General features: G+C 41.0%; 1 protein-coding gene across 1 annotated transcript in view; it reads right to left on the bottom strand.

Moving 5' to 3' along the window:
- NCKAP1L (NCK associated protein 1 like) overlaps window positions 1-27,461 on the bottom strand; it is a 605,812-nt gene that overhangs the window by 525,630 nt on the left and 52,721 nt on the right. The window contains exon 2 of the mRNA XM_053708267.1: window positions 18,512-18,622. Within this exon, the coding sequence (XP_053564242.1) occupies window positions 18,512-18,622 (111 nt within the window). The remainder of the gene's footprint in view (window positions 1-18,511; window positions 18,623-27,461) is intronic.

Consider the following 27,461-nt stretch of genomic DNA (forward strand, 5'->3'; position numbering starts at 1 on the left):
ATCAGGGGACTATGGCGCCTTACCTGCCCTGGAAAGATTCCGTGAGCAAGATTTCCCATGCAGGATGCCTGACATCCTCAGAAAACCCAGCTTCTGTCTACATACCGGCAACCAGGAGGAGATGCTCTAGCCCAGCGCAACAGATGCCTTTTACTGTGCCCGTTGGGTGCAAGTGGGGATTGCTACCGACAACTAAAGAAACCATGTATGGAGTTACCCTGCCGCCCACAGAAGTCTGTCTACCTGTCACAGCAACAGCGGAGAGCTATACAGAACTACCATTAGGCCCGGAGTTGGCGACTCCCAGAGTTCTGCTGCGGAGTCCGGAGCTGTCAGCAGTGACAGGCCTCTTTCCACATGATGTAGGTCACTATCAAACTTCGCGAAAAGGTGTGGGATGAGGCTGAACAGCTGGTGAGATTCTGGGTCGCTGCACCACTGAACTTTATAATTATATCCCATATTTAAAAACTGTCTAATTATACTACAGGGCCTTTGCAGCTGACTTATGATAAGTACTGGACATTAGTTTCTCCGTTGTGCCTAGCTATTACATGCACACAAAGTTTTACAGATTAGGACTGTTTGCTCCATTTGCAGAATTATATACTCGCTAGAGGAAGTTATGATGTTTACCATATCTAGCTCTGTTGCCACATATAGCCTAGCTGAATATATGGACTTATACTAAAATGTTTGCAGCGAGTCTGCTGCTGCTGTGCTCCTAATGTTTCAGGGTTCCTTAGCATACTACTTAGAGCTGATGTGGGTATTGATTTATGTGCATCTTGTCCCCTGGACTACCTCAAAATAACGCCATCATAGCTGATTGTCTCATCTTACATTTGTATTATGCCTCTACAATCCTAGTTAAACAATGGAGTTACTGCTTACCATTAATTCAACAGAAGCAGTTTCAGATTCATGTTAGCAATATCGCTGCTCTTCTTATAATGAAGCGATATGTTGTTCCCTATGAGTATGCTCATTGATTTCCCATACCCAAATATACATCTATTACAATTCTTTTGGGGACATTACACTCTGAATGCTGAATTCCAGTAATAACCTAGCCGCATTTGAATATAGTAGTACAGCAAATGGATTTTGGACATACAGATGTTTATTTTAAGTATAAAGCTTTTACGTTCTCTTGGTGCTTGGGTGTCATCTATGTGCGTGACTTCTTGCCGCCAGCGGCCGAGGCGGCGGGATGTTATGTTTACCAAACAGTTGGCCTCATAGAATGGGTATGGGATATAATTGTCCCCATATATATATAATCCTCCAAATTTAAATCTGAGCTATCCTATCGAAATTTAGCTGTATCCCTTATCTATAGGCAGGTCCTCCTACCTCCATCATATCCTACTATATACACTCACCCTACAGCCCACCCTAACTGTACTATTAGCTCTCTTCAGCAGCGCCACGAGTAACAGTGTCTCTATAAATCTTGGTTTTCCCTAGCCCCAGCTCGGAGATAGAGGGATCACCCACAAATATAATAAATAGTTTAGAGGCCCAAAACATAGAATGTTAGCACTACCGCATATATTTCTATCACCTCCCCCCCCCCCCCCCATCCATTCTAATGTGTTTCCTCGTTTAGGAAAACTAAATACGCGGCTTCTCTTGCCTATGCCGCAACCATTACCATTCCTTTAATAGCAATTCTTACATTCTAATGCAGTGCTGATCTTATCTTCCCCATTGGGTCAGCTACAATCAATCTTTAGCCTGAATAGTAAGTCTTCTTATCACACTCCCTCTAATGATAGTCAAAATGTATCAGGGCCCACATGTGGCTCATTGTAGCATGAGAGGGACTTGCGTCACCTAAAAAGAGGTTTCAGTCTTGCCTATTAATAATTATAATTACTGTTACTTTTATTGTGTTGCAGGAATGCAGGCAAATGTATGATTTTACGGAATATGTATGCACCTCGTTGTAAAGTTTCCATTGTCTGTTTATCTAATTTTTTGTGCTGTGCAATAACCTCAATAAAAATTATTTAAAAAAAAAAAAAAAAAAAAATGAGGCCTCTGTTGAACAGATTTGTAAGGCTGCGACTTGGTCTTCGCTTCATACTTTTTCTAAATTCTACAAATTTGATACTTTTGCTTCCTCGGAAGCTATTTTTGGGAGAAAGGTCTTGCAGGCAGTGGTGCCTTCCGTTTAAGTTCCTGCCTTGTCCCTCCCTTCATCCGTGTCCTAAAGCTTTGGTATTGGTATCCCACAAGTAATGGATGAAACCGTGGACTGGATACACCTTACAAAAGAAAACAACATTTATGCTAACCTGATAAATTTCTTTCTCTTGTGGTGTATCCAGTCCATGGCCCGCCCTGTCACTTTAAGGCAGGTGTTTTTTATTTTTAAACTACAGTCACCACTGCACCCTATAGTTTCTCCTTTTTTCTTGCTTGTCTTCGGTCGAATGACTGGGAGTGGCAGTTAGGGGAGGAGCTATATAGACAGCTCTGCTGTGGGTGTCCTCTTGCAACTTCCTGTTGGGAAGGAGAATATCCCACAAGTAATGGATGAACCCGTGGACTGGATTCACCACAAGAGAAAGAAATTTATCAGGTAAGCAAAAATTTTGTTTTTAGTACCTATCTCTTCCACCTCATCTGGGAGTGTAATTTTTTGTGTTGTTTCTTGTTTATGTAACTTTTCTTAGCCAATACTGATTAAATTGTCAGTATAGGTGGCTGTTTCAAAATCAAAAGCAGTTATTACAAATCTCATATAAATGTAAATGAGCTATTTGTAAATAGTTTATTACACTCCAGCAGGTAAAATGGATCATTGGGAACACATTAAAGGGGAGAAAATATTGCAGTACACTATCCCAATTTCACATTGGTCTGAATCAAAGTGTGTCTTACCCTCCCTTATATCTTACCCTTGCTGGTCTCTCTCTATACAGTAACATGTTTCTTAATTTACACCAGAAAAAAACTCTCATTGAAATATGGTCCTACAGAAATCTATAACATATTTAGAATTGTACATTAAACTCAAAATGTATTCCCCATGTTTATTGTGTATTATATTATGAATCTTAACCCTGCAACTTTCTAGACGGTTGATGATTTCATCAGCACAGGAGCTTTTTTATAGCTTAAATGGGTCACCACAATGAAATGGCAGCAAAATACAGCAAATTGTATTTACAATAGTATATTTAATGCTTTCAGGCATGTATTTTACATGCAGATATTTTTGCAATGCAGTATCTAAGTGCTGATCTACAGTGGGGCAAAAAAGTATTTAGTCAGCCACCAATTGTGCAAGTTCTCCCACTTAAGAAGATAAGAGAGGCCTGTAATTTTCATCATAGGTATACCTCAACTATGAGAGACAAAATGTGGAAACAAATCCAGACAATCACATTGTCTGATTTGGAAAGAATTTATTTGCAGATTATGGTGGAAAATAAGTATTTGGTCAATATCAAAAGTTCATCTCAATACTTTGTTATATATCCTTTGTTGGCAATTAAAGAGGTCAAATGTTTTCTGTAAGTCTTCACAAGGTTATCACACACTGTTGCTGGTATGTTGGCCCATTCCTGCATGCAGATGCAGATCTAGAGCAGTGATGTTTTGGGGCTGTCGCTGGGCAACACGGACTTTCAACTCCCTCCAAAGGTTTTCTATGGGGTTGAGATCTGGAGACTGGGCTAGGCCACTCCGAGGACCTTGAAATGCTTCTACAAAGCCACTCCTTTTTTGCCCGGGCGGTGTGTTTGGGATAATTGTCATGCTGAAAGACCCCAGCCACGTTTCATCTTCAATGCCTTGCTGATGGAAGGAGGGTTTGCACTCAAATCTCACGATACATGGCCCCATTCATTCTTTCATGTACACAGATCAGTCGTCCTGTTCCCTTTGCAGAGAAACAGCCCCAAAGCATGATGTTGCCACCCCCATGCTTCACAGTAGGTAATGTGTTCTTTGCTGCAAACTCAGCATTCTCTCTCCTCCAAACACGACAAGTTGTGTTTTCTACCAAAACAGTTCTACTTTGGTTTCATCTGACCATATGACATTCTCCCAATCCGCTTCTGGATCATCCAAATGCTCTCTAGCATACTTCAGATGGGCCAGGACATGTACTGGCTTATAGCAGGGGGACACGTCCTGGCACTGCAGGATCTGAGTCCCTGGCGGCGTAGTGTGTTACATGATGGTAGCCTTTTGTTACGTTGGTCCCCAGCTCTCTGCAGGTCAATCACTAGGTCCCCCCATGTGGTTCTGGGATGTTTGCTCACTGTTCTTGTGATCATTTTGAACCCACGGGGTGAAATCTTGCGTGGAGCCCCAGATCGAGGGAGATTATCAGTGGTCTTGTATGTCTTCTTTCCATTTTCTAAATATTGCTCCACAGTTGATTTCTCTTGTTAAGGTGTATCCAGTCCACGGATCATCCATTACTTATGGGATATTCTCCTTCCCAACAGGGAAGTTGCAAGAGGATCACCCAAGCAAGCTGCTATATAGCTCCTCCCCTCACATGTCATACCCCAGTCATTCTCTTGCAAGCCTCAACCAAGATGGAGGTCGTGAGAGGAGTGGTGTGGAGTTTTATACTTAATTATTTCTTCAATCAAAAGTTTGTTATTTTTAAATGGCACCGGAGTGTGAGGGCTGTTTATCTCAGGGCAGTATTTGGAAGATGAATCTGCCTGCGTTTTTCTATGATCTTAGCAGAAGTAACTAGATTCATTTGCCTGTTCTCACACATTCTGAAGAGTGAGGTACTTCAGAGGGGGGAATGGCGTGCAGTTTTCCTGCAAATAAGTATGTGCAGTAAAATATTTTTCTAAGGAATGGAATTGACTAAGAAAATACTGCTGATACCGAAGTAATGTAAGTAAAGCCTTTAATGCAGTGATAGCGACTGGTATAAGGCTTATTAATAGAGATACATACTCTCATAAAAATGTGTTTTAAAACGTTTGCTGGCATGTTTAATCGTTTTTTAACGTACATTGGTGATAAAACTGTAATGTTAGTATAGCCTTAAATGCAGTGAAAGCGACTGGTATCAGGCTGATTAATAGAGATACATACTCTTATAAAAATGTGTTTTAAAACATTTGCTGGCATGTTTAATCGTTTTTTAACATATGTTTGGTGATAAAACTTATTGGGGTCTAATTTTTCCACATGGCTGGCTTAAATTCTGCATAGAAACAGTTAACTGAGGCTTCTCACTGTTGTAATATGAGTGGGAGGGGCCTAATTTAGCGCTTTTTTGATCGCAGTTAAAATTACAAAATGAATCATCCAGATTCCCTCAGCAGTCCCATGATTACTACAGGACATCTCTAAAGGGCTAAAAAGACTTCCAAAATCGTTTATAGGGAAGGTAATCCACAGCTCAGCTGTGGCAGTTTTGTTGTATCTGTTTAAAAACGTCTATGTCGTTTTTTGATCTGTTTTTTTGCATTAAGGGGTTAATCATCCATTTGCAAGTGGGTGCAATGCTCTGTTACCTTATTACATATACTGTAAAAATTTCGTTTGTTTTACTGCCTTTTTCCACTGTTTTTCAAATTTTGACAAAATTTGTTCCTCTTAAAGGCACAGTAGCGTTTTTTATATTTGCTTGTTAACCTGATTTAAAGTGTTTTCCAAGCTTACTAGTCTCATTATTAGTCTGTTCTAACATGTCTGACATAGCGGAAGCTCTGTGTTCATTATGTTTAAAAGCCATGGTGGAACCCCATCTTAGAATGTGTACCAGATGTACTGATTTCATGTTAAACTATAAAGATCATTTTTTGTCTTTAAAAACATTATCACTAGAGGATTCTGTCGAGGGGGAAGTTATGCCGACTAACTCTCCCCACATGTCAGACCCTTTGACTCCCGCTTTAGGGACTCATGCTCAAATGGCGCCAAGTACATCAAGGGCGCCCATAGCGTTTATTTTACCAGAGGATTCTGTCGAGGGGGAAGTTATGCCGACTAACTCTCCCCACGTGTCAGATCCTTCGACTCCCGCTTCAGGGACTCACGCTCAAATGGCGCCAAGTACATAAAGGGCGCCCATAGCGTTTATTTTACAAGACATGGTAAAGGTTGTGAATAATACACTGGCAGGGGTATTAGTCAGACTTCCTGAAATTAAAGGAAAGCAAGATAGCTCTGGGGGTAGTTACAGTGCATACAGACGCTTTAAGAACCATATCTGATACTGTCTCATAATATGCAGAAGCTGGGGAGCTTCGGTCTGTGGGTGATATTTTTGACTCAGGGAAGACGATTTAACCTGATTCTGATATTTCTACATTTAAAATTTATGCTTGAGAACCTCCACTTGTTGCTCAGGGAGGTTTTAGCTGCTCTGATTGACTGTGTACAATCGCAGTGCCAGAGAAATTGTGTAGACTGGATAAATACTATACAGTGCCGGTGTGTACTGATGTTTTTCCAATACCTAAAGAGGTTTACTAAAATTATTAATTAGGAATGGGATAGACCAGGTGTGCCGTTCTCTTCCCCTCCTATTTTTAGAAAAATGTTTCTAAATAGTTGCCACCACACGGGACTTATGGCAGACAGTTCCTAAGGTGGAGAGAAGAGTTTCTACTCTAGCTAGCGTACCACTTCCCTGTCGAGAACAGTTGTGCCTTTTTTTTTAGATCCAATGGATAAAAAATTAGAGGGTTACCTTAGGAAAATGTTTATTCAACAAGGTTTTATCCTGCAGCCCCTTGCATGCATTTCTTTTGTCACTGCTGCTGCTGCGTTCTGGTTTGAGTCTCTGGATGAGGCTTTACAGGTAGCGACTCCATTGGATGAATACTTGACAAGCTTAGAGCACTTAAGCTAGCCAATTCCTTTGTTTCTGATGCCTTGTTTTTTTTTACTAAACTAACGGCTAAGAATTCTGTTTTTACTATGCTGGCGCGCACAGCTCTATGGCTTATATTATCGTCAGCTGTCGTGACTTTACTAAATAAGCTACTTAACTTCCCTTCAAGGGGCAGACCCTATTCGGCCCTGGTTTGAAGGAGATTATTGCTAATATCACTGGAGGAAAAGGTAATGCCCTTCCTCAGGACAGGTCCAAATCAAGGGCCAGAAAGTCTAATTTTCGTGCCTTTCGAAACTTCAAGGCAGGCGTGGCATCAATTTCCTCTAAGGCAAATCAAGAGGGAACTTTTGCTCAGTCCAAGACGGTCTGGTGACAACCGGACCTGGAACAAAGATAAGCAGGCCAAGGAGCCTGCTGCTGCCTCTAAGACAGCATGTAGAACGGCTCCCTATCCGGTAACGGATCCTGCAGGGGGCAGACTATCATTTTTCGCCCAGGCGTGGGCGAGAGAGAGAGGCCCAGGATCCCTGGGCATTGGAAATTATATCCCAGAGATATCTTCTGGATTTCAAAGCTTTTCCCCCCAAAAAAAAGGGGAGATTTCACCTTTCACAATTATCTGCAAACCGAATAAAGAAAGAGGCATTCTTACACTGTGTACGAGAACCATCCAGTTCCAGGGGAGGAACAAAGATAGAATTTTTACTAAAATCTGTTTGTGGTTCCCAAGGAGAGGGAACCTTCAGATCTATTTTGGATCTAAAGATCTTAGTCAAATTACTTAGAATTCCATCATTTAAGTTGGAAACTATTCATACCATCTTAACTATGACCCAGGAGAGTCAATAGAGGACTACAATGGATTTGAAGGATGCTTATCCTCACATTACGATGCATAAAGATCACCATCGTTTTTCATGTTTGCCTTTCTAGACAGGCATTACCAGTTTGTAGCTCTTTCCTTTGGGTTAACTACAGTCCCAAGAATCTTTATGGAGGTTCTGGGGTCGCTTTGGCGGTCCTTAGGCCGCGGGGCATAAAAATGGCCCCTTATTTAGACGACATCCTGATACAGGCGTCAAACATCCAAGTTGCCAAGTCTCATACGGACGTAGTACTGGCATTTCTGAGATCGCATGGGTGGAAAGTGAACAAGGAAAGAGTTCTCTATCCCCAATCTCAAGGGTTTCCCTCCTAAGGATTCTGATAGATTTTGTAGAAATGAAAATTTACTTGACGGAGTCCAGGTTGTCAAAGTTTCTAAATTTCTGCCGTGTTCTTCATTCCATCCGCGCCCTTTGGTGGCTCAGTACATGAATGTAATCGGCTTAATGGTAGCGACAAGGGACATAGTATCGTTTGCACGCCTACATTTCAGACCACTGCAACTATGCATGCTCAGTCAGAGGAACGGGGATTAGACGGATTTGTTCTCCTGTTAAATCTGGACCAAGAGATCAGAGATTCTCTTCTCTGGTGACTATCTCGGGTCCATCTGTCCAAGGGTATGACCTTCCGCAGGTCAGATGGGACTATTGTTACAACAGATGCCAGCCTTTTAGGTTGGGATACAGTCTGGAACTCTCTGAAGGCTCAGGGATAGTGGACTCAGGAGGAGACCCTCCTTCTCATGAATATTCTGGAAATCCCAGGTGTTGAGAACTGGGAGACGGATTTTCTAAGTCGTCAGACTTCTCATCCGGGGGAGTGGGAATTCCCTCCGGAGGTATTTGCACAAGATCAAGCAGGAGAGTGCTTGGCGTTTTTTTGACAGTGCCTGCGTGGCCACGCAGGACCTGGTATGCAGATCTGGTGGACATGTCATCCTTTCCACCACGGTCTCTGCTTCTGAGACAGGACCCTCTACCTCAGGGTCCTTTCATCCATCTAAATATAACTAATCTGAGTTGGACTGCCTGGAGACTGAACGTTTGATGTTATCAAAGCATGGCTTCTCCGAGTCAGTCATTGATACCTTAATACAGGCATGAAAACCTGTCTCTAGGAAAATTTAACATAGATATGGTGTAAATATCTTATTGTTATGAATCCAAGGGTTACTCATGGAGTAAAGTCTGGATTCCCAGGATATTATCTTTTCTCCAAGATGATTTTGAGAAAGGGTTGTTAGCTGGTTCCTTAAAAGGACAGATTTCTACTGTCTATTCTTTTGCTCAAGCGTCTGGCAGGTATTCTAGACGTTCAGGCTTTTGGTCAGGCTTTGGTTAGAACCAAGCTTGTGTTTAAAACTGTCGCTCTGCCATGGAGCTTAAACCTGGTTCTTAAGGTTCTTCAAGGAGTTCCATTTGAACCTTTTCATTCCATAGATATCAAACTTTTATCTTGGAAAGTTCCTTCTTGGTAGCTATTTCCTCGGCTCGTAGAGTCTCCGAGTTATCTGCGTTACAATGTGATTCTCCTTATCTGGTCCTCCGTTTTTACCTAAGGTGGTATCTAACAAGAATATCATTCAAGAGATTGTTGTTCCGTTCTTGTATCCTAATCCTTCTTCAAAGAAGGAACGTCTATTACACAATTTGGACGTGACTCATGCTTTAAAGTTTTACTTACAAGCTACTACAGATTTTCATAAAACATTCACCTTGTTTGTTGTCTATTCTGGACAGAGGAGAGGTCAAAAGACTTCAGCAACCTCTATGTTTTTTTTGTTTTTGTTTTTTTTTGGTTAAAAAGCATAATTCATTTAGCTTATGAGACTGCTGGACAGCAGCCTTCTGAAGGGATTACAGCTCATTCTACTAGAGCTGTGGTTTTCACTTGGGCCTTTTTAGAAGGAGGCCTCTGTTGAACAGATTTACGAGACGGAGTCTTGGTCTGCGCCTCATACTTTTTCAAATTGAACAAATTTGATACTTTGCTTCTTCGGAGGCTATTTTTGGGAGAAAGGGTTTTTTTACAGGCAGTGGTCACTTCCGTTTAAGTACCTGCCTTGTCCCTCCCATCATCCGTGTACTTTAGCTTTGGTATTGGTATCCCATAAGTAATGGATGATCCGTGGACTGGATACACTTAACAAGAGAAAACATAATTTATGCTTACCTGATAAATTTATTTCTCTTGTAGTGTATCCAGTCCACGGCCCGCCCTGTCCTTTTAAGGCAGGTCTAAATTTTAATTAAACTACAGTCACCACTGCACCCTATGGTTTCTCCTTTCTTGTCTTGTTTCGGTCGAATGACTGGATATGACATGTGAGGGGAGGAGCTATATAGCAGCTTTGCTTGGGTGATCCTCTTGCAACTTCCTGTTGGGAAGGAGAATATCCCATAAGTAATGGATGATCCGTGGACTGGATACACTACAAGAGAAATAAATTTATCAGGTAAGCATAAATTATGTTTTCTTCACACCAAGCTGCTTGCCTATTGCAGAGTCAGTCTTCCCAGCCTGGTGCAGGTCTACAATTTTGTAGGTCTACAGCTCTTTGGTCTTCACCATAGTGGAGTTTGGAGTGTGACTGTTTGAGGTTGTGGACAGGTGTCTTTTATACTGATAACAAGTTCAAACAGGTACCATTAATACAGGTAATGATTGGAGGACAGAGGAGCCTCTTAAAGAAGAAGATACAGGTTTGTGAGAGCCAGAAATCTTGCTTGTTTGTAGGTGACCAAATACTTCTTTTCCACCATAATATGCAAATAAATTCTTTCCAAATCAGATGATTTTATGATGAAAATTGCAGGCCTCTCTCATCTTCTTAAATGGGAGAACTTGCACAATTGGTGTAATGTATTGTATTGGGTACTTGTAAATCGCGGCTAATCACCCGTAAGGGTCTCAAGGTGCTGCTCATTTTATCGACCTTGGAAGGATGAAAGGCTGAGTGGACCTCACCGGGGATCGAACCTGCAACCCTTGGGTTGGTACAGAGCTCAGCCACAGTGCCTTAGCATGCTGAGCTATCTGTGGCTGACTAAATACTTTTTTGCCCCACTGTATATGTTTACTATGTAAATATTTACAAAAGACTTAAGTGTTTCTTTAAATCTATGTTAGAATTTGTATTGCGTCACACCTAGATTATGAGAAAAAGAGCTGAATGCCCTTTTAAGGGCAATGCAAAAGAGCTAAATGCCCTTTTAAGGGCAATGCCCATACAAATGCCACTTTAGGGCCAATGGGTAGCTTAGGTTATTTTTAGAGTTAGTTTTTTTATTTTGGGGGGTTGGTTGGGGGGTGGGTCTTACTGTTGGGGGGACATTGTATTTTTTTACAGGTAAAAGAGCTGATTTCTTTTAAGGGCTATTTGTAGTTTATTGTAGACTAGGGGGTGTTTTTATTTCTCTTGTTAAGTGTATCCAGTCCACGGATCATCCATTACTTATGGGATATTAACTCCTCCCCAACAGGAAGTGCAAGAGGATTCACCCAGCAGAGCTGCTACATAGCTCCTCCCCTAACTGCCATTACCAGTCATTCTCTTGCACCCAACAAATAGATAGGATGTGTGAGAGGACTGTGGTGATTATACTTAGTTTCATACCTTCAATCAAAAGTTTGTTATTTTATAATAGCACCGGAGTGTGTTATTCCTTCTCTGGTAGAATTTGAAGAAGAATCTACCTGAGTTTTTCTATGATTTTAGCCGGAGTAGTTAAGATGATATTGCTCATTCTCGGCCATCTGAGGAGAGGTAAACTTCAGATCAGGGGACAGCGGGCAGATTAATCTGCAAAGAGGTATGTAGCAGCTTATTATTTTCTGACAATGGAATTGATGAGAAAATTCTGCCATACCGATATAATGTAAACTCAGCCTTAAATGCAGTAGCAGCAACTGGTATCAGGCTGTCATGTATGTATATTTTACACTTCAGTATTCTGGGGAATGGCACTTCACTGGAATTATACTGTATGCATAAAACTTTAGCCTAATTTGCAGGGACTAGCAACAGGCTTTTTAATAACACTCAATTTATTAATGTTAAACGTTTTTTGCTGGCATGTAAAATCGTTTAATTTTCTGAGGTACTGGGTGACAAAATGTTTTGGGCACTATTTTTTTCCACTTGGCAGTCGTTTTATTTAATTTATGACAGTTTACTGATCTCTCTCACTGTTATGTGTGAGGGGGAGGGGCCTTTTTTGGTGCTTTTGCTACGCATCAAAAAATTCAGTCAGAAGTTTATTGTCTTCCCTGCATGATCCGGTTCATCTCTACAGAACTCAGGGGTCTTCAAAACTTGTTTTGAGGGAGGTAATTACTCACAGCAGAGCTGTGAGATTGTAGTTGACTGTGATAAAAAAACGTTTATTTCTGTATTTTTTTTCTGCTATCAGGGTTAGTTATCCTTTGCTAATGGGAGCAATCCTTTGCTAAAATTGTGTTTTTTACAAAGATTTGATGCTATAACTTTTCAGTTTATTAATTTTCAACTGTCATAACTTTTTCTGTGCTTCTTATAGGCACAGTACGTTTTCATATTATAGTAAATTACTTGAAAAGTATTTCCAAGTTGCTAGTTTATTTGCTAGTGTGTTAAACATGTCTGATTCAGAGGAAGATATCTGTGCTATATGTGCTAAAGCCAAAGTGGAGCCCAATAGAAATTTATGTACTAACTGTATTGATGCTACTTTAAATAAAAGTCAATCTGTACAAATTGAACATATTTCACCAAACAACGAGGGGAGAGTTATGCCGACTAACTCGCCTCACGTGTCAGTACCTGCATCTCCCGCTCGGGAGGTGCGTGATATTGTAGCGCCGAGTACATCTGGGCGGCCATTACAAATCACATTACAGGATATGGCTACTGTTATGACTGAAGTTTTGGCTAAATTACCAGAACTAAGAGGTAAGCGTGATCACTCTGGGGTGAGAACAGAGTGCGCTGATAATATTAGGGCCATGTCAGACACTGCGTCACAATTTGCAGAACATGAGGACGGAGAGCTTCATTCTGCGGGTGACAGTTCTGATCCAAACAAACTGGATTCAGATATTTCAAATTTTAAATTTAAGCTGGAAAACCTCTGTGTATTACTAGGGGAGGTGTTAGCGGCTCTGAATGATTGTAACACAGTTGCAATACCAGAGAAAATGTGTAGGTTGGATAAATATTTTGCGGTACCGGCGAGTACTGACGTTTTTCCTATACCTAAGAGACTTACTGAAATTGTTACTAAGGAGTGGGATAGACCCGGTGTGCCGTTCTCACCCCCTCCGATATTTAGAAAGATGTTTCCAATAGACGCCACCACACGGGACTTATGGCAAACGGTCCCTAAGGTGGAGGGAGCAGTTTCTACTTTAGCTAAGCGTACCACTATCCCGGTGAAGGATAGCTGTGCCTTTTCAGATCCAATGGATAAAAAGTTAGAGGGTTACCTTAAGAAAATGTTTGTTCAACAAGGTTTTATATTGCAAACTCTTGCATGCATTGCGCCTGTCACGGCTGCAGCAGCATTTTGGTTTGAGTCTCTGGAAGAGACACTTGAATCAGCTCCATTAGATGAGATTACACACAAGCTTAAAGCCCTTAAGTTAGCTAACTCATTTATTTCAGATGCCGTAGTACATTTAACTAAACTTACGGCTAAGAATTCCGGATTCGCCATTCAGGCACGCAGAGCACTGTTACTTCTAAATCTAAATTGCTTAATATACCTTTCAAAGGGCAGACCTTATTCGGGCCCGGGTTGAAAGAAATTATCGCTGACATTACAGGAGGTAAAGGCCATGCCCTGCCTCAAGACAGAGCCAAACCTAAGGCTAGACAGTCTAATTTTCGTTCCTTTCGTAATTTCAAAGCAGGAGCAGCATCAACTTCCTCTGCACCAAAACAGGAAGGAGCTGTTGCTCGCTACAGACAAGGCTGGAGACCTAACCAGTCCTGGAACAAGGGCAAGCAGGCCAGGAAACCTGCTGCTGCCCCTAAGACAGCATGAATCGAGGGCCCCCGATCCGGGAACGGATCTAGTGGGGGGCAGACTTTCTCTCTTCGCCCAGGCTTGGGCAAGAGATGTCCAGGATCCCTGGGCGTTAGAGATCATATCTCAGGGATACCTTCTAGACTTCAAATTCTCTCCCCCAAGAGGGAGATTTCATCTGTCAAGGTTGTCAACAAACCAAATAAAGAAAGAGGCGTTTCTACGCTGCGTACAAGATCTTTTATTAATGGGAGTGATCCATCCGGTTCCGCGGTCGGAACAAGGACAAGGGTTTTACTCAAATCTGTTTGTGGTTCCCAAAAAAGAGGGAACTTTCAGGCCAATCTTGGATTTAAAGATCCTAAACAAATTCCTAAGAGTTCCATTGTTCAAAATGGAAACTATTCGGACAATTTTACTCATGATCCAAAAGGGTCAGTACATGACCACAGTGGATTTAAAGGATGCTTACCTTCACATACCGATTCACAAAGATCATTACCGGTATCTAAGGTTTGCCTTTCTAGACAGGCATTACCAGTTTGTAGCTCTTCCATTCGGATTGGCTACGGCTCCGAGAATCTTCACAAAGGTTCTGGGTGCTCTTCTGGCGGTACTAAGACCGCGAGGAATTGCGGTAGCTCCGTACCTAGACGACATTCTGATACAAGCTTCAAGCTTTCAAACTGCCAAGTCTCATACAGAGTTAGTACTGGCATTTCTAAGGTCGCATGGATGGAAGGTGAACGAAAAGAAGAGTTCTCTCTTTCCACTCACAAGAGTTCCCTTCTTGGGGACTCTTATAGATTCTGTAGAAATGAAGATTTACTTGACAGAAGACAGGTTAACAAAGCTTCAAAATGCATGCCGTGTCCTTCATTCCATTCAACACCTGTCAGTAGCTCAATGCATGGAGGTGATCGGCTTAATGGTAGCAGCAATGGACATAGTACCCTTTGCACGCCTACATCTCAGACCGCTGCAATTGTGCATGCTAAGTCAGTGGAATGGGGATTACTCAGACTTGTCCCCTACTCTGAATCTGGATCAAGAGACCAGAAATTCTCTTCTATGGTGGCTTTCTCGGCCACATCTGTCCAGGGGGATGCCATTCAGCAGGCCGGACTGGACAATTGTAACAACAGACGCCAGCCTACTAGGTTGGGGCGCTGTCTGGAATTCTCTGAAGGCTCAGGGACAATGGAATCAGGAGGAGAGTCTCCTACCAATAAACATTCTGGAATTGAGAGCAGTTCTCAATGCCCTTCTGGCTTGGCCCCAGTTAACAACTCGGGGGTTCATCAGGTTTCAGTCGGACAACATCACGACTGTAGCTTACATCAACCATCAGGGAGGGACAAGAAGCTCCCTAGCAATGATGGAAGTATCAAAGATAATTCGCTGGGCAGAGTCTCACTCTTGCCACCTGTCAGCAATCCACATCCCGGGAGTGGAGAACTGGGAGGCGGATTTCTTAAGTCGTCAGACTTTTCATCCGGGGGAGTGGGAACTTCATCCGGAGGTCTTTGCCCAAATACTTCGACGTTGGGGCAAACCAGAGATAGATCTCATGGCGTCTCGACAGAACGCCAAGCTTCCTCGTTACGGGTCCAGATCCAGGGATCCGGGAGCGGTTCTGATAGATGCTTTGACAGCACCTTGGACCTTCGGGATGGCTTATGTGTTTCCACCCTTCCCGATGCTTCCTCGATTGATTGCCAGAATCAAACAGGAGAGAGCATCAGTGATTCTAATAGCGCCTGCATGGCCACGCAGGACTTGGTATGCAGATCTAGTGGACATGTCATCCTGTCCACCTTGGTCGCTACCTCTGAAACAGGACCTTCTGATCCAGGGTCCCTTCAAACATCAAAATCTAATTTCTCTGAAGCTGACTGCTTGGAAATTGAACGCTTGATTTTATCAAAACGTGGTTTTTCTGAGTCAGTTATTGATACCTTAATACAGGCTAGGAAGCCTGTTACCAGAAAGATTTACCATAAGATATGGCGCAAATACTTATATTGGTGCGAATCCAAGAGTTACTCATGGAGTAAGGTTAGGATTCCGAGGATATTGTCTTTTCTACAAGAAGGTTTAGAAAAGGGTTTATCCGCTAGTTCCTTAAAGGGACAGATTTCAGCTCTGTCCATTCTTTTACACAAACGTCTGTCAGAAGTTCCGGACGTTCAAGCTTTTTGTCAGGCTTTAGCTAGGATCAAGCCTGTGTTTAAAACTGTTGCTCCACCATGGAGTTTGAACTTAGTTCTTAATGTTTTACAGGGGGTTCCGTTTGAACCCCTTCATTCCATTGATATCAAGTTGTTATCTTGGAAAGTTCTGTTTTTAATGGCGATTTCCTCGGCTCGAAGAGTCTCTGCGTTATCTGCCTTACATTGTGATTCTCCTTATCTGATTTTTCATTCAGACAAGGTAGTTCTGCGTACTAAACCTGGGTTCCTACCTAAGGTGGTCACTAACAGGAATATCAATCAAGAGATTGTGGTTCCATCTTTGTGTCCTAATCCTTCTTCGAAAAAGGAACGTCTGCTACACAATCTAGATGTAGTCCGTGCCCTGAAATTTTATCTACAGGCAACTAAGGATTTTCGACAAACGTCTTCCCTGTTTGTCGTTTATTCTGGTCAGAGGAGAGGTCAAAAAGCTTCGGCTACCTCTCTCTCCTTTTGGCTTCGTAGCATAATACGGTTAGCCTATGAGACTGCTGGACAGCAGCCTCCTGAAAGAATTACAGCACATTCTACTAGAGCTGTGGCTTCCACTTGGGCCTTTAAGAATGAGGCTTCTGTTGAACAGATTTGCAAGGCTGCAACTTGGTCTTCTCTTCATACTTTTTCCAAATTTTACAAATTTGACACTTTTGCTTCTTCGGAGGCTGTTTTTGGGAGAAAGGTTCTTCAGGCAGTGGTTCCTTCCGTATAAAGAGCCTGCCTGTCCCTCCCGTCATCCGTGTACTTTAGCTTTGGTATTGGTATCCCATAAGTAATGGATGATCCGTGGACTGGATACACTTAACAAGAGAAAACATAATTTATGCTTACCTGATAAATTTATTTCTCTTGTAGTGTATCCAGTCCACGGCCCGCCCTGTCACTTTAAGGCAGGTAATTTTTCCATTAAACTACAGTCACCACTGCACCCTATGGTTTTCCTTTCTCTGCATGTTTTCGGTCGAATGACTGGTAATGGCAGTTAGGGGAGGAGCTATGTAGCAGCTCTGCTGGGTGAATCCTCTTGCACTTCCTGTTGGGGAGGAGTTAATATCCCATAAGTAATGGATGATCCGTGGACTGGATACACTACAAGAGAAATAAATTTATCAGGTAAGCATAAATTATGTTTTTTATAGGGCTATTAGATTAGGTGTAATTGTTTTTATTTTTGATTATTTTGTTTATTTTTTTGTAATCTTAGTGTTTTTTATTTTTCGTGATTTTAGTGTTAATTATTTTTGGTAAACTTAGATTAAAATTTTTCGTAGAATTTTTTTTATTGTAATTTCGATTTTTTTTATTTTTTTTGTAGTGTTAGGTTTTTTTAAATTTGTAATTTGGAGTATTTTTTATTTTATTAGATCAGTTATGTTAGGTTAATTTATAGTTTAATGTTAGGTTTAGATTTATTTCACAGGTAAGTTTTTATTTATTTAAATAGAGTTATATTGTAATTTTAATTTAAAGTTAGGGGGTGTTAAGTTTAGGGGTTAATAGTTTCATTTAGTGTTTTGCGATGTGGGGGCCAGTGGTTTAGGCATTAATAGGTTTATTTAGTGGCGGAGATGTGGGAGGCCGGAGGTTTAGGGGTTAATAACTTTATTTAGTGGCGGCGATGTCGGGGGCGGGAGAATAGGGGTTAATATATTAAAATAGTGTTGGCGATGTGGGTGGGCAGCAGATTAGGGGTTAATAGGTTTATTTAATAGTCGCGATGTGGGTGGGCAGCAGATTAGGTAGGGGTTAATAGGTTTAATATAGTGTTTGCGATGTGGGAGGGTGGCGGTTTAGGGGTTAATAGGTAGTTTATGGGTGTTAGTGTACTTTGTAACACTTTAGTTATACGTTTTGTGAAACATTTTTGTTACACAAAATCCATAACTACTGCTCTCAGATGGCGGTATGGATTGTGTCGGTATAGGCTGTAACGCAAGCATTTTAGCCTCACCGCAAATCCTGTAATACCGGCGCTATGGAAATCCCACGCAAAAACATAATTTTTTTGACTGCGGATTGACTTTGCGTTACAGGCTAAAATGCTTGCGGTAAAGCTATACCGACATGACTTCCAATAGTGCGTTCCTGCTTTTACGCTGAAATTGCCTTTTTTTCAGCGTTAAAAGCCGCAACACAAAACTCGTAATCTAGGTGTCACTTATTTCTTACAGTAATGCACAGGGGTGTAACTAGGACTCAATGGGCCCAAGGGAAGAAGCTGTGATTGGGCTCCCAGTTTCAGCATCTCCCTTTCTGTCTGACTGCAATAAGCGGAAGCTAAGTTGGCAGCCATAGAGAGAAAGAGAAGCTGCTTCTCTGTAACTGAGTCATCCTTCTATTCTGGTAAATCTACCCCAGAGGATATTCATATACTGTACAAGTATGGTGACAGATTTTTCAGTAGAGCTAACAACTCAGTGGTGGCCATCTTAAATACCATGCCTCAATATTACAAAGGTAATGGGTGGACCCATTTTCAATTGAAACTCTGTGACCTCTGTAGTTACGCCCCTGGTAATGCATATTCTCGATAATGAGTTTGATAAATTTACCGTACTGCTCCTGACATCAATATTTGGGAACTTCTTGTTAATATATTTCAGAGATGATTCCATAGACTTCTCAGTGAAGAAAGGAGGCTTTGTCTTAGGATCTGAACATGTCTGTGAGAAAATAAGAGACAGTAAAATACTGGTAAGACCAAAGAATTTGTATAGTTCTATCAGACAACTTACTAGAAAGATTATTTAGGGCTAGAAATATAAATACATAACAATACATAACAATAACCAATTATTATGTAGATAGGAGATTATGTATCTAGTGGTTGTAACTGGGAGTTGTGTAGGAATAGGACCACTGGCAACATTCTGCATCCTAGTACACTTGTGGAGAAAATCACAGGAAGTCTAGTTAGCTTGAGAGTAGGGACCATTTTAAGTATGGTGCTAGTAAGTTTGTGACTTACTAGCTGTCCCAATAGGCTATTTGATGTGAGTTATTGTACCACTGTAGGTCTACATATGTGGCATATCTCCCTATATGTCCTCAATGGGCCAGATTCATTAAGGCTACCACTACAAACATAGAAAAATAAAAATTACAAATGTTATATACCGTATATGTGCATGCCTGGTTTTTTTTTATGTCAAAGGGACATGAAACTCAATTTTTTTTTCATAATTCAGATAGGTAATACAATTTTATAGTTTCAAATTTACTTCTAGTATTAAATTTATTTTGTTCTCTTGTTATTCTTTGTTGAAGAGATATCTAAATAGGTAGCAGCACAATAGTGCTGCCATCTAGTGCTCTTGCTAATGTATAACATTGTTCCTAAACTGCTGCGTTATAGCACTGCAGATATATGCACACTCCTAAACTTACCTTTATTTTAATAAAGTTTATTTTTTATCATTTTAGTTTAATAAAGTGGGGGGGGGGGGGGGTTGTGTTTTTTTACTCCTAAATTTTATGTTTTGCCCTTGGTGATAAAAGAGTTAAAGATAATTTGTTACAATACCTCTAGATAAATACCCTGGGGTGTCTAAATTCTACAAATATATACTCTTGTGTCACATTTTTGAATTGGAGAACCGCTATTTAGCTTACAGTCCAAGCATAGCAAATTTTTGCATTAAACCAATAATTCCATCTTTATAGTATTTGGCCTATACTTGCTTGGGATATTCTTAAAATCAGGACAACATAGCAAATCTATTTGGTGGTATTTTTCTTTAGCTACACTAGTTTTATAGAAATGGTTATAAAGAAAACTGCAAAAACAATGTTGTTGTTGTTTTCATTTTTTCCTCATTTTTCAGTACTAAATTCCTATTTATTTCTATTTTATATACCCATGGGGTATCACTAGAAAGGTCTGTTATAAAATGTGTACAATATGTATAGGTGCACTTAAAGGGACATAAAACCCAACATTTTTATTTCATGGTTTAGAAAGAGCATACAATTCTAAACAACGTTCTAATTTACTTCTATTAGCTCATTTGCCTTATTCTCTTGATATCCTTTGCTGAAAAGTATATCTAGATAGGCTTAGTAGCTGCTGATTAGTGGTTACACATAGATTCCTCATGTGATTGGCTCACCTATGTGCATTGCTATTTCTACCTGAATCATGAAAGAAAAAAATTGGGTTCAGTGTCCCTTTAACAAGAGCTGACAATTAAGGTGAAACCAACCAACTTCCCCTTCATCTAACTCTCACACCAAACTCTACAGAAGCGTTACGTCACTAGATCAGCAACATCTCTCAAACTCCCTCAAACCTCTGCTCCCTTCCATCTCCTCCTTTTCCTGCCCTGACCAATCTATCTGTCACTACATCTCCACTCTCACATATGTCCTTGACAATTTGGCCCCTTCTACCATAACTCGGAAGTCATGCCCTGGCATACTCTGACACGTTACCTACGCAGATGTTCCCGCACTGCTGAGCGACACTGGAGAAAATCAGCTGACATTCTTCACTACAAGTTCATCTTGAACTAATTTTCTGCCCTTAACCTCTTTAAACAAGATTACTTCTCTACTCTTATCTCTACTCATTCTTCAAACTCAAATGTCTGTTCTGCACTTTCAGTGCCCTTCTCCACCCGCCATCACCTCCTATTACCACTTCTCTCTCAGTACAAGATTTTGGAAGCCCCTTCAACAACAAAACTGATTCCATCTAAAACAAAATCATCTCTTAACATAGTAACAGTTTCCAACCCCCCCAACTGTTCTTAATCATTCAAAACCCACAAAGCCACAAATTCAGCTCTTTTGCCCTTGTTACTGAAGAACTGTCTGCCCTTTTAATACCATTTCTCCTCACTACCTGTCCCCTTAATCCCATCCCCTCACAGCTATTCCACTCCCTCTTTTCTTCACTTACTCCTAACCTCACACACATTTTCAACCTCTATCTCAGCACTGGTATATTTCCGTCATCTCTTTAACCTGCACTTGTTACACCTAGACTCAAAACATCTTCCCTCGATCCAAGCTCCCCATTTAGCTACTGCCCTAAGCTTCTGTAAAAGCTAGTATATACACGTTTATCACATTTCCCCTCGACCCACTGCAATCTGGATTTCACCCCAACACTCCACAGAGACAGCAATAGTTAAGGTTACTAATGACCTACTTACAGCAAAAATGAAAAGCCACTTTTCTATGTTAATCCTTCTCGATCTGTCTGCAGCGTTTGATACTGTTGACCATCCGCTTTTGCTCCAAACCCCCCAAACCTTCAGTATTTGCGACACGGCCCATCTTTAATACTCCTCCTGCCTGTCTATCTCTACCTTTAATATAGCCTTCTCTGGTGCATCCTCTTCCCCTTTACCACTCTTTCACTTTCTGTTGGGGCACCATAAGGCTCTGTCCTTGACCCCCCTCTCTTCTCAATCTATATGTCTTCATTAGGTTCCTTAATAAAGTCGTACATGTTTCAATATCATTTATATGCTGATGACACCCAAATCTGCACCACATCTATCCCCTTCCTTGCTAACTAGTGTCACTAACTGTCTTTCTCATATTTCATCTTGGATGTCCTCTCACTACCTTAAAGGGCCACTAAACCCAAAATCTTTCTTTCATGATTCAGAAAGAGAATACAAATTTAAACAACATTACAATTTACTTCTATTATTTATTTTGCTTAATTTTTTAGATATCCTTAGTTAAATAAAAAGCAATGCACATAAGTGAGCCAATCACACGAGGCTTCTATGTGCAGTAACCAATCAGCAGCTACTGAGCATAGCTAGATATGCTTTTCAGCAAAGAATATCAAGAGAATAAAGCAAAGGAGATAATAGAAGTAAATCAGAAAGATGTTTAAAATTGCATTCTCTTTCTAAATCATGAAAGAAAAAATGTGGGTTTCATGTCCCTTTAAGCTAAATCTCTCCAAAACTGATCTCTGTATTTTCTCCCCTTCTTCCAAAATCTCCACCCCTCCCCATCTTTCTATTACTGTTGATAATAACATCATTACCCCAACCTTGCATACCCAATGTCTTGGGTCACACTTGACTCAGATCTTTCTTTCACTCCTCACATCCAGTCTTTAGCCAACTTCTGATGTTTCCACCTTACAAAACATTTACTTCCTCACAACTAAGATTTTATTCCTCTCTCATCATTTCTCACCATAACTATTGCAACTCCATCTTCTCTGATCTCCCTAGCTGCTGTCTATTTTCTTTACAATCCATAATGAATGCCTCTGCCAAGCTGATCTTCCTTACACGTCACTCTTTGTTTGCACCTATCTGCCAATCCCTTCACTGGGTTCCTCTAGCCTCTAAAATTAAAAATACAATTCTGACTATGGCATTAAAGTCCCTCAATGGCACTGCTCCCCCTTATAACTCAGAACCTGTCTTCAGATGCTCTCCCCGCCCCCTCTTTGCTCTACTTATGACCTCCTCTCTTGTTACCACCTCACATTCCCGTCTACAGGACTTCTCCAGATTGGCCCCTATTTCTCTTGTTAAGTGTATCCAGTCCACGGATCATCCATTACTTGTGGGATATTCTCCTTCCCAACAGGAAGTTGCAAGAGGATCACCCACAGCAGAGCTGCTATATAGCTCCTCCCCTCACTGCCATATCCAGTCATTCTCTTGCAACTCTCAACAAAGATGGAGGTTGTGAGAGGAGTGTGGTGTTTTATACTTAGTTTATTTCTACAATCAAAAGTTTGTTATTTTTAAATGGTACCGGAGTGTACTGTTTATCTCAGGCAGTATTTAGAAGAAGAATCTGCCTGCGTTTTCTATGATCTTAGCAGAAGTAACTAAGATCCATGGCTGTTCTCACATATTCTGAGGAGTGAGGTGACTTCAGAGGGGGAATGGCGTGCAGGTTTTCCTGCAATAAGGTATGTGCAGTTATATTTTTCTAGGGATGGAATTTGCTAGAAAATACTGCTGATACCGGATTAATGTAAGTAAAGCCTTAAATGCAGTGATAGCGACTGGTATCAGGCTTATTAATAGAGATACATACTCTTATAAAAATGTAATATAAGGGGGCGGAGCCGGCCGTTGACCAACATGGCCGCTGAAACTTAGTGCTCCGTGGTTGCAAAGCTTAATGATTATAACCATGAGTTATTCTAGCATGATTTCAGCCCTTGGATAATACTAACCGACACCAGAAAGCCTAAGCTTTACACTGATGGACGTGAGTCCTAAGAAAACCATCATCTGACCAAGATATCCACAACAAAGATGCTAGAAAGCAACAACTCCACATGGCTGCCTTTCTCCTACTTAGCCGGAGTTACAACTTACTCATTAGGTTGCACATATGGCGGAGTGTAACAGTTAGCTCTCGCAAGAGATGACAGTTGTCTGAGATATTGAGGGTGAGACCCTACACATAGTTGCTGTGATCTTGGGCCCTATATAATTGAGTTGCTATATATACGGAACCTCCTGCCACACCATAAAATATGGAGGACTTTTACCTTCAACTACAGGTGTCACTGGATCGAATGGGAGAATCGATGCAGCATAACTTTGAGGATCTAATGCTGACCTGCAGAACTGAAGTTAAAGGAGATACCATTTTGAAAGGGTTAGAGTCTGCTAACACAGAATCTACAGCGGCTACAGACACAGCCAACTTTGCGGCTACTACATGGGAGATTATTGAGGAATCCCTACTCCACGAGGAAGGAATGCTCCTAACAGATCACCATGTGCTAACAATGGAGTCCACTGCTACGGACATTAGCTCAGCATCATTCTACCTTGGAGTGAGTAGACACCAGACACTGCTGAGAGATGCGGACCGATCCTGCAAGCTAACGGGGACTTCCACTTCTAATACCTTTGCAGGGAAACCTAGACTGAGCGTCTCCTTCAAAACCCTGGCTCATCTCTCCTCTAATGTTGCGGTAGTTCCGATCCGGGTGAAGCCGCGCTATCAGCGCCATTATCCTTTCCGTGGCCCCTGTTTTGTTGGTTGGAGGTTTATTGCCATCCGATCTGGAATTGGGTAATGTTTCTACTGTTGTTGACTGCACATGCACGCATACATATGAAGTCTGCATGTATATGGATCCCTTCTGGCAGACATATACTGATGAAGACCCCTGGGTTTGATGCAAGAACATATGTATATACAGTCTATTAACTGGTTTACAGCTCCAGGGACAGATATTTGCATGGAACAGCTCTCTCTATACATAACAAATTGTAGTCACGATTACTGTTGTAATATAGCGTGATATATATTAGACTTTGATGTTTTGGTTGAAATGTTATTGTGTTTATGACAGCTCCTTTTCAGTCTACCACATACTTAGGCCCTGACAGGATATAATACTAGCATTCATGTAGGAATTTCTGAAGCTGCTTTTTATGGGAGAGGGAGTTGGTTGGTTCATAGATCCCTATTATAATTAGACTGTTAGAGCTCAGAACTGACATCTATAAACTAGCAGATACTGTAGTTTTTAGTTCATGCAACCTGCTACCAGATGAGGGAGGAACATCACAAAGTTAATTTCTTTATCAGGCATGTCATCTCATTCACTGTGGTTACTTTTGTATGTTATCTCTATTTAGACCTACTACTTGGTGTAATGCTATCCTGTTTTATGGTAATTTTATGTATCAGAGCACTGCATCGCTACTAGAATACTGTGTACAGTCAACTCCTTCCGCATACCTATATATGTGCTACTATTAGTTAGACCATAATGATGTGTTTTAGCTAGCTCATTATTATATACAATTTATGTACTTGATATTCTTGGTTCCCATAACGGTTTATAGGGTCATGTTATACCTATGAGAAGTATATAACTTTATTGTGAGGTGGGTCTATTAGGGGTATCAATATTTGAGAAGCAGTTTCTAAATGTTAATTGGTTAGATGACAGAGCCTTATACTTTTATTATTATAGTTGTCTTACTCTCCCTAATAACCAGTGTATATGAGCCAGAATATAAATAGGTGCCCTAGAATAGTGAGACCTTAATATGCTATGTACCTCACAGTATAGCTTAGTGTATTGTGGTATTACCTCCCACACGCAGCAACCATAGTAGTAGCAGAAGGCTTATTCTCCAAATGACTCCTACTTCCATACTAACTATAACGATACTAACCCTAATACTTCCCGAGCTCTTTCACCAAGGGATGACCACATTATATTTACAGTCAAGATATCTCTCCCTGTGCTGGTCCATAGGGGGTATTGATGTTACTTGTGAAGCAGGTTGGTATGATTGTCCTCCCTGAATACACCCATAGCGATTCTACACCTCTCCTCTCAAAACAGTTAGCTCCAGATACGTGGGGCCTCATTTGGTATAACGCTTATTCACTGTTTCTATGCCCAAGAATAATAGTTATATGCTATTGGCCAATAGCTGCTTTTGAAAGTAACATAGCTCAGCCCTGCACGTAGTATAGAGCATCATGAATCTTCTCTGATTTTTACATTTGTATCCTGGCCCAGAATTCAACATAAACATAGCACAAATGGAGGCTGACTCCATTGGTAGTGTACTAGACGGCTCAGAAATTCCATTGTATTTATCAATTTGACATTCTAAACTGACTCCGCCCTCCATTCCCCCCCCCCCTAATTATACTTTGAGCGGCTCTTGCCCGCTGCATCCCCCCCCCCATAAAACTTTAAGGCTAACTCCCCCCGGCCCTAAATTTATCGGTATAGATTTCCCAATTTACTATGTATATGGCACAAAGGGGACCATTTAATTTATGCTATACTTATGACAGCCTATTATAAAACTTGAGAAAAGTTTGAATTGTCTTGCAACCATTTAGATTCATTTGTTTTGAGACCATTGATTTTGTACTGGTTATCACATCTGTTAGCCCTGTATTGCCGAAGATATTGCATGTGTTTGATGTTTCTGTTATTTGTGAAATTTCTCAAATAAAAAAATATTTAAAAAAAAAAAAAATGTAATATAAAACGTTTGCTGGCATGTTTAATCGTTTATATATGTTTGGTGATCAAACTTATTGGGGCCTAGTTTTTTTCCACATGGCTGGCTTGAATTTTGCCTAGAAACAGTTTCCTGAGGCTCTACACTGTTGTAATATGAGTGGGAGGGGCCTATTTTAGCGCTTTTTTGCGCAGCAAAAATTACAGACACAGACATCCAGCTTCTTCCTGCATGATCCAGGACATCTCAAAAGGCTTCAAAGTCGTATTTGACGGAGGTAAAAAGCCACAGTAGAGCTGTGGCAGTTGTGACTGTTTAAAAAACGTTTTTGTCATTTATTAATCCGTTTTTGGTATTAAGGGGTTAATCATCCATTTGCAAGTGGGTGCAATGCTCTGCTAGCTTGTTACATACACTGTAAAAATTTCGTTAGTGTAACTGCCTTTTTTCACTGTTATTTCAAATTTTGACAAAATTTGTGTTTCTTAAAGGCGCAGTAGCGTTTTTTATATTGCTTGTAAACTTGTTTAAAGTGTTTTCCAAGCTTGCTAGTCTCATTGCTAGTCTGTTTAAACATGTCTGACTCAGAGGAAACTACTTGTTCATTATGTTTGAAAGCCATGGTGGAGCCCCATAGGAGAATGTGTACTAAATGTATTGATTTCACCTTAAACAGTAAAGATCAGTCTTTATCTATAAAAGAATTGTCACCAGAGGGTTCTGTCGAGGGGGAAGTTATGCCGACTAACTCCCCCCACGTGTCAGACCTTTCGCCTCCCGCTCAGGGGACGCACGCTAGTATGGCGCCAATAACATTAACGCCCATAGCGATTACTTTGCAGGACATGGCTGCAATCATGAATAATACCCTGTCAGAGGTATTATCCAGATTGCCTGAATTAAGAGGCAAGCGCGATAGCTCTGGGGTTAGAAGAGATACAGAGCGCGCAAATGCTGTAAGAGCCATGTCTGATACTGCGTCACAATATGCAGAACATAAGGACGGAGAGCTTCAGTCTGTGGGTGACATCTCTGATTCGGGGAAACCTGATTCAGAGATTTCTAATTTTAAATTTAAGCTTGAGAACCTCCGTGTATTGCTTGGGGAGGTATTAGCTGCTCTGAATGACTGTAACACAGTTGCAGTACCAGAGAAATTGTGTAGGCTGGATAAATACTATGCGGTGCCGGTGTGTACTGATGTTTTTCCTATACCTAAAAAGCTTACATAAATTATTAGCAAGGAGTGGGATAGACCCGGTGTGCCCTTTTCCCCACCTCCTATATTTAGAAAAATGTTTCCAATAGACGCCACTACACGGGACTTATGGTAGACGGTCCCTAAGGTGGAGGGAGCAGTTTCTACTTTAGCAAAGCGTACCACTATCCCGGTTGAGGACAGTTGTGCTTTTTCAGATCCAATGGATAAAAAATTGGAGGGTTACCTTAAGAAAATGTTTATTCAACAAGGTTTTATTTTACAGCCCCTTGCATGCATTGCGCCTGTCACTGCTGCGGCGGCATTCTGGTTTGAGGCCCTGGAAGAGGCCAT

Source organism: Bombina bombina, chromosome 3, assembly GCF_027579735.1.
Source record: "Bombina bombina isolate aBomBom1 chromosome 3, aBomBom1.pri, whole genome shotgun sequence".
Lineage (NCBI taxonomy): Eukaryota > Metazoa > Chordata > Amphibia > Anura > Bombinatoridae > Bombina > Bombina bombina.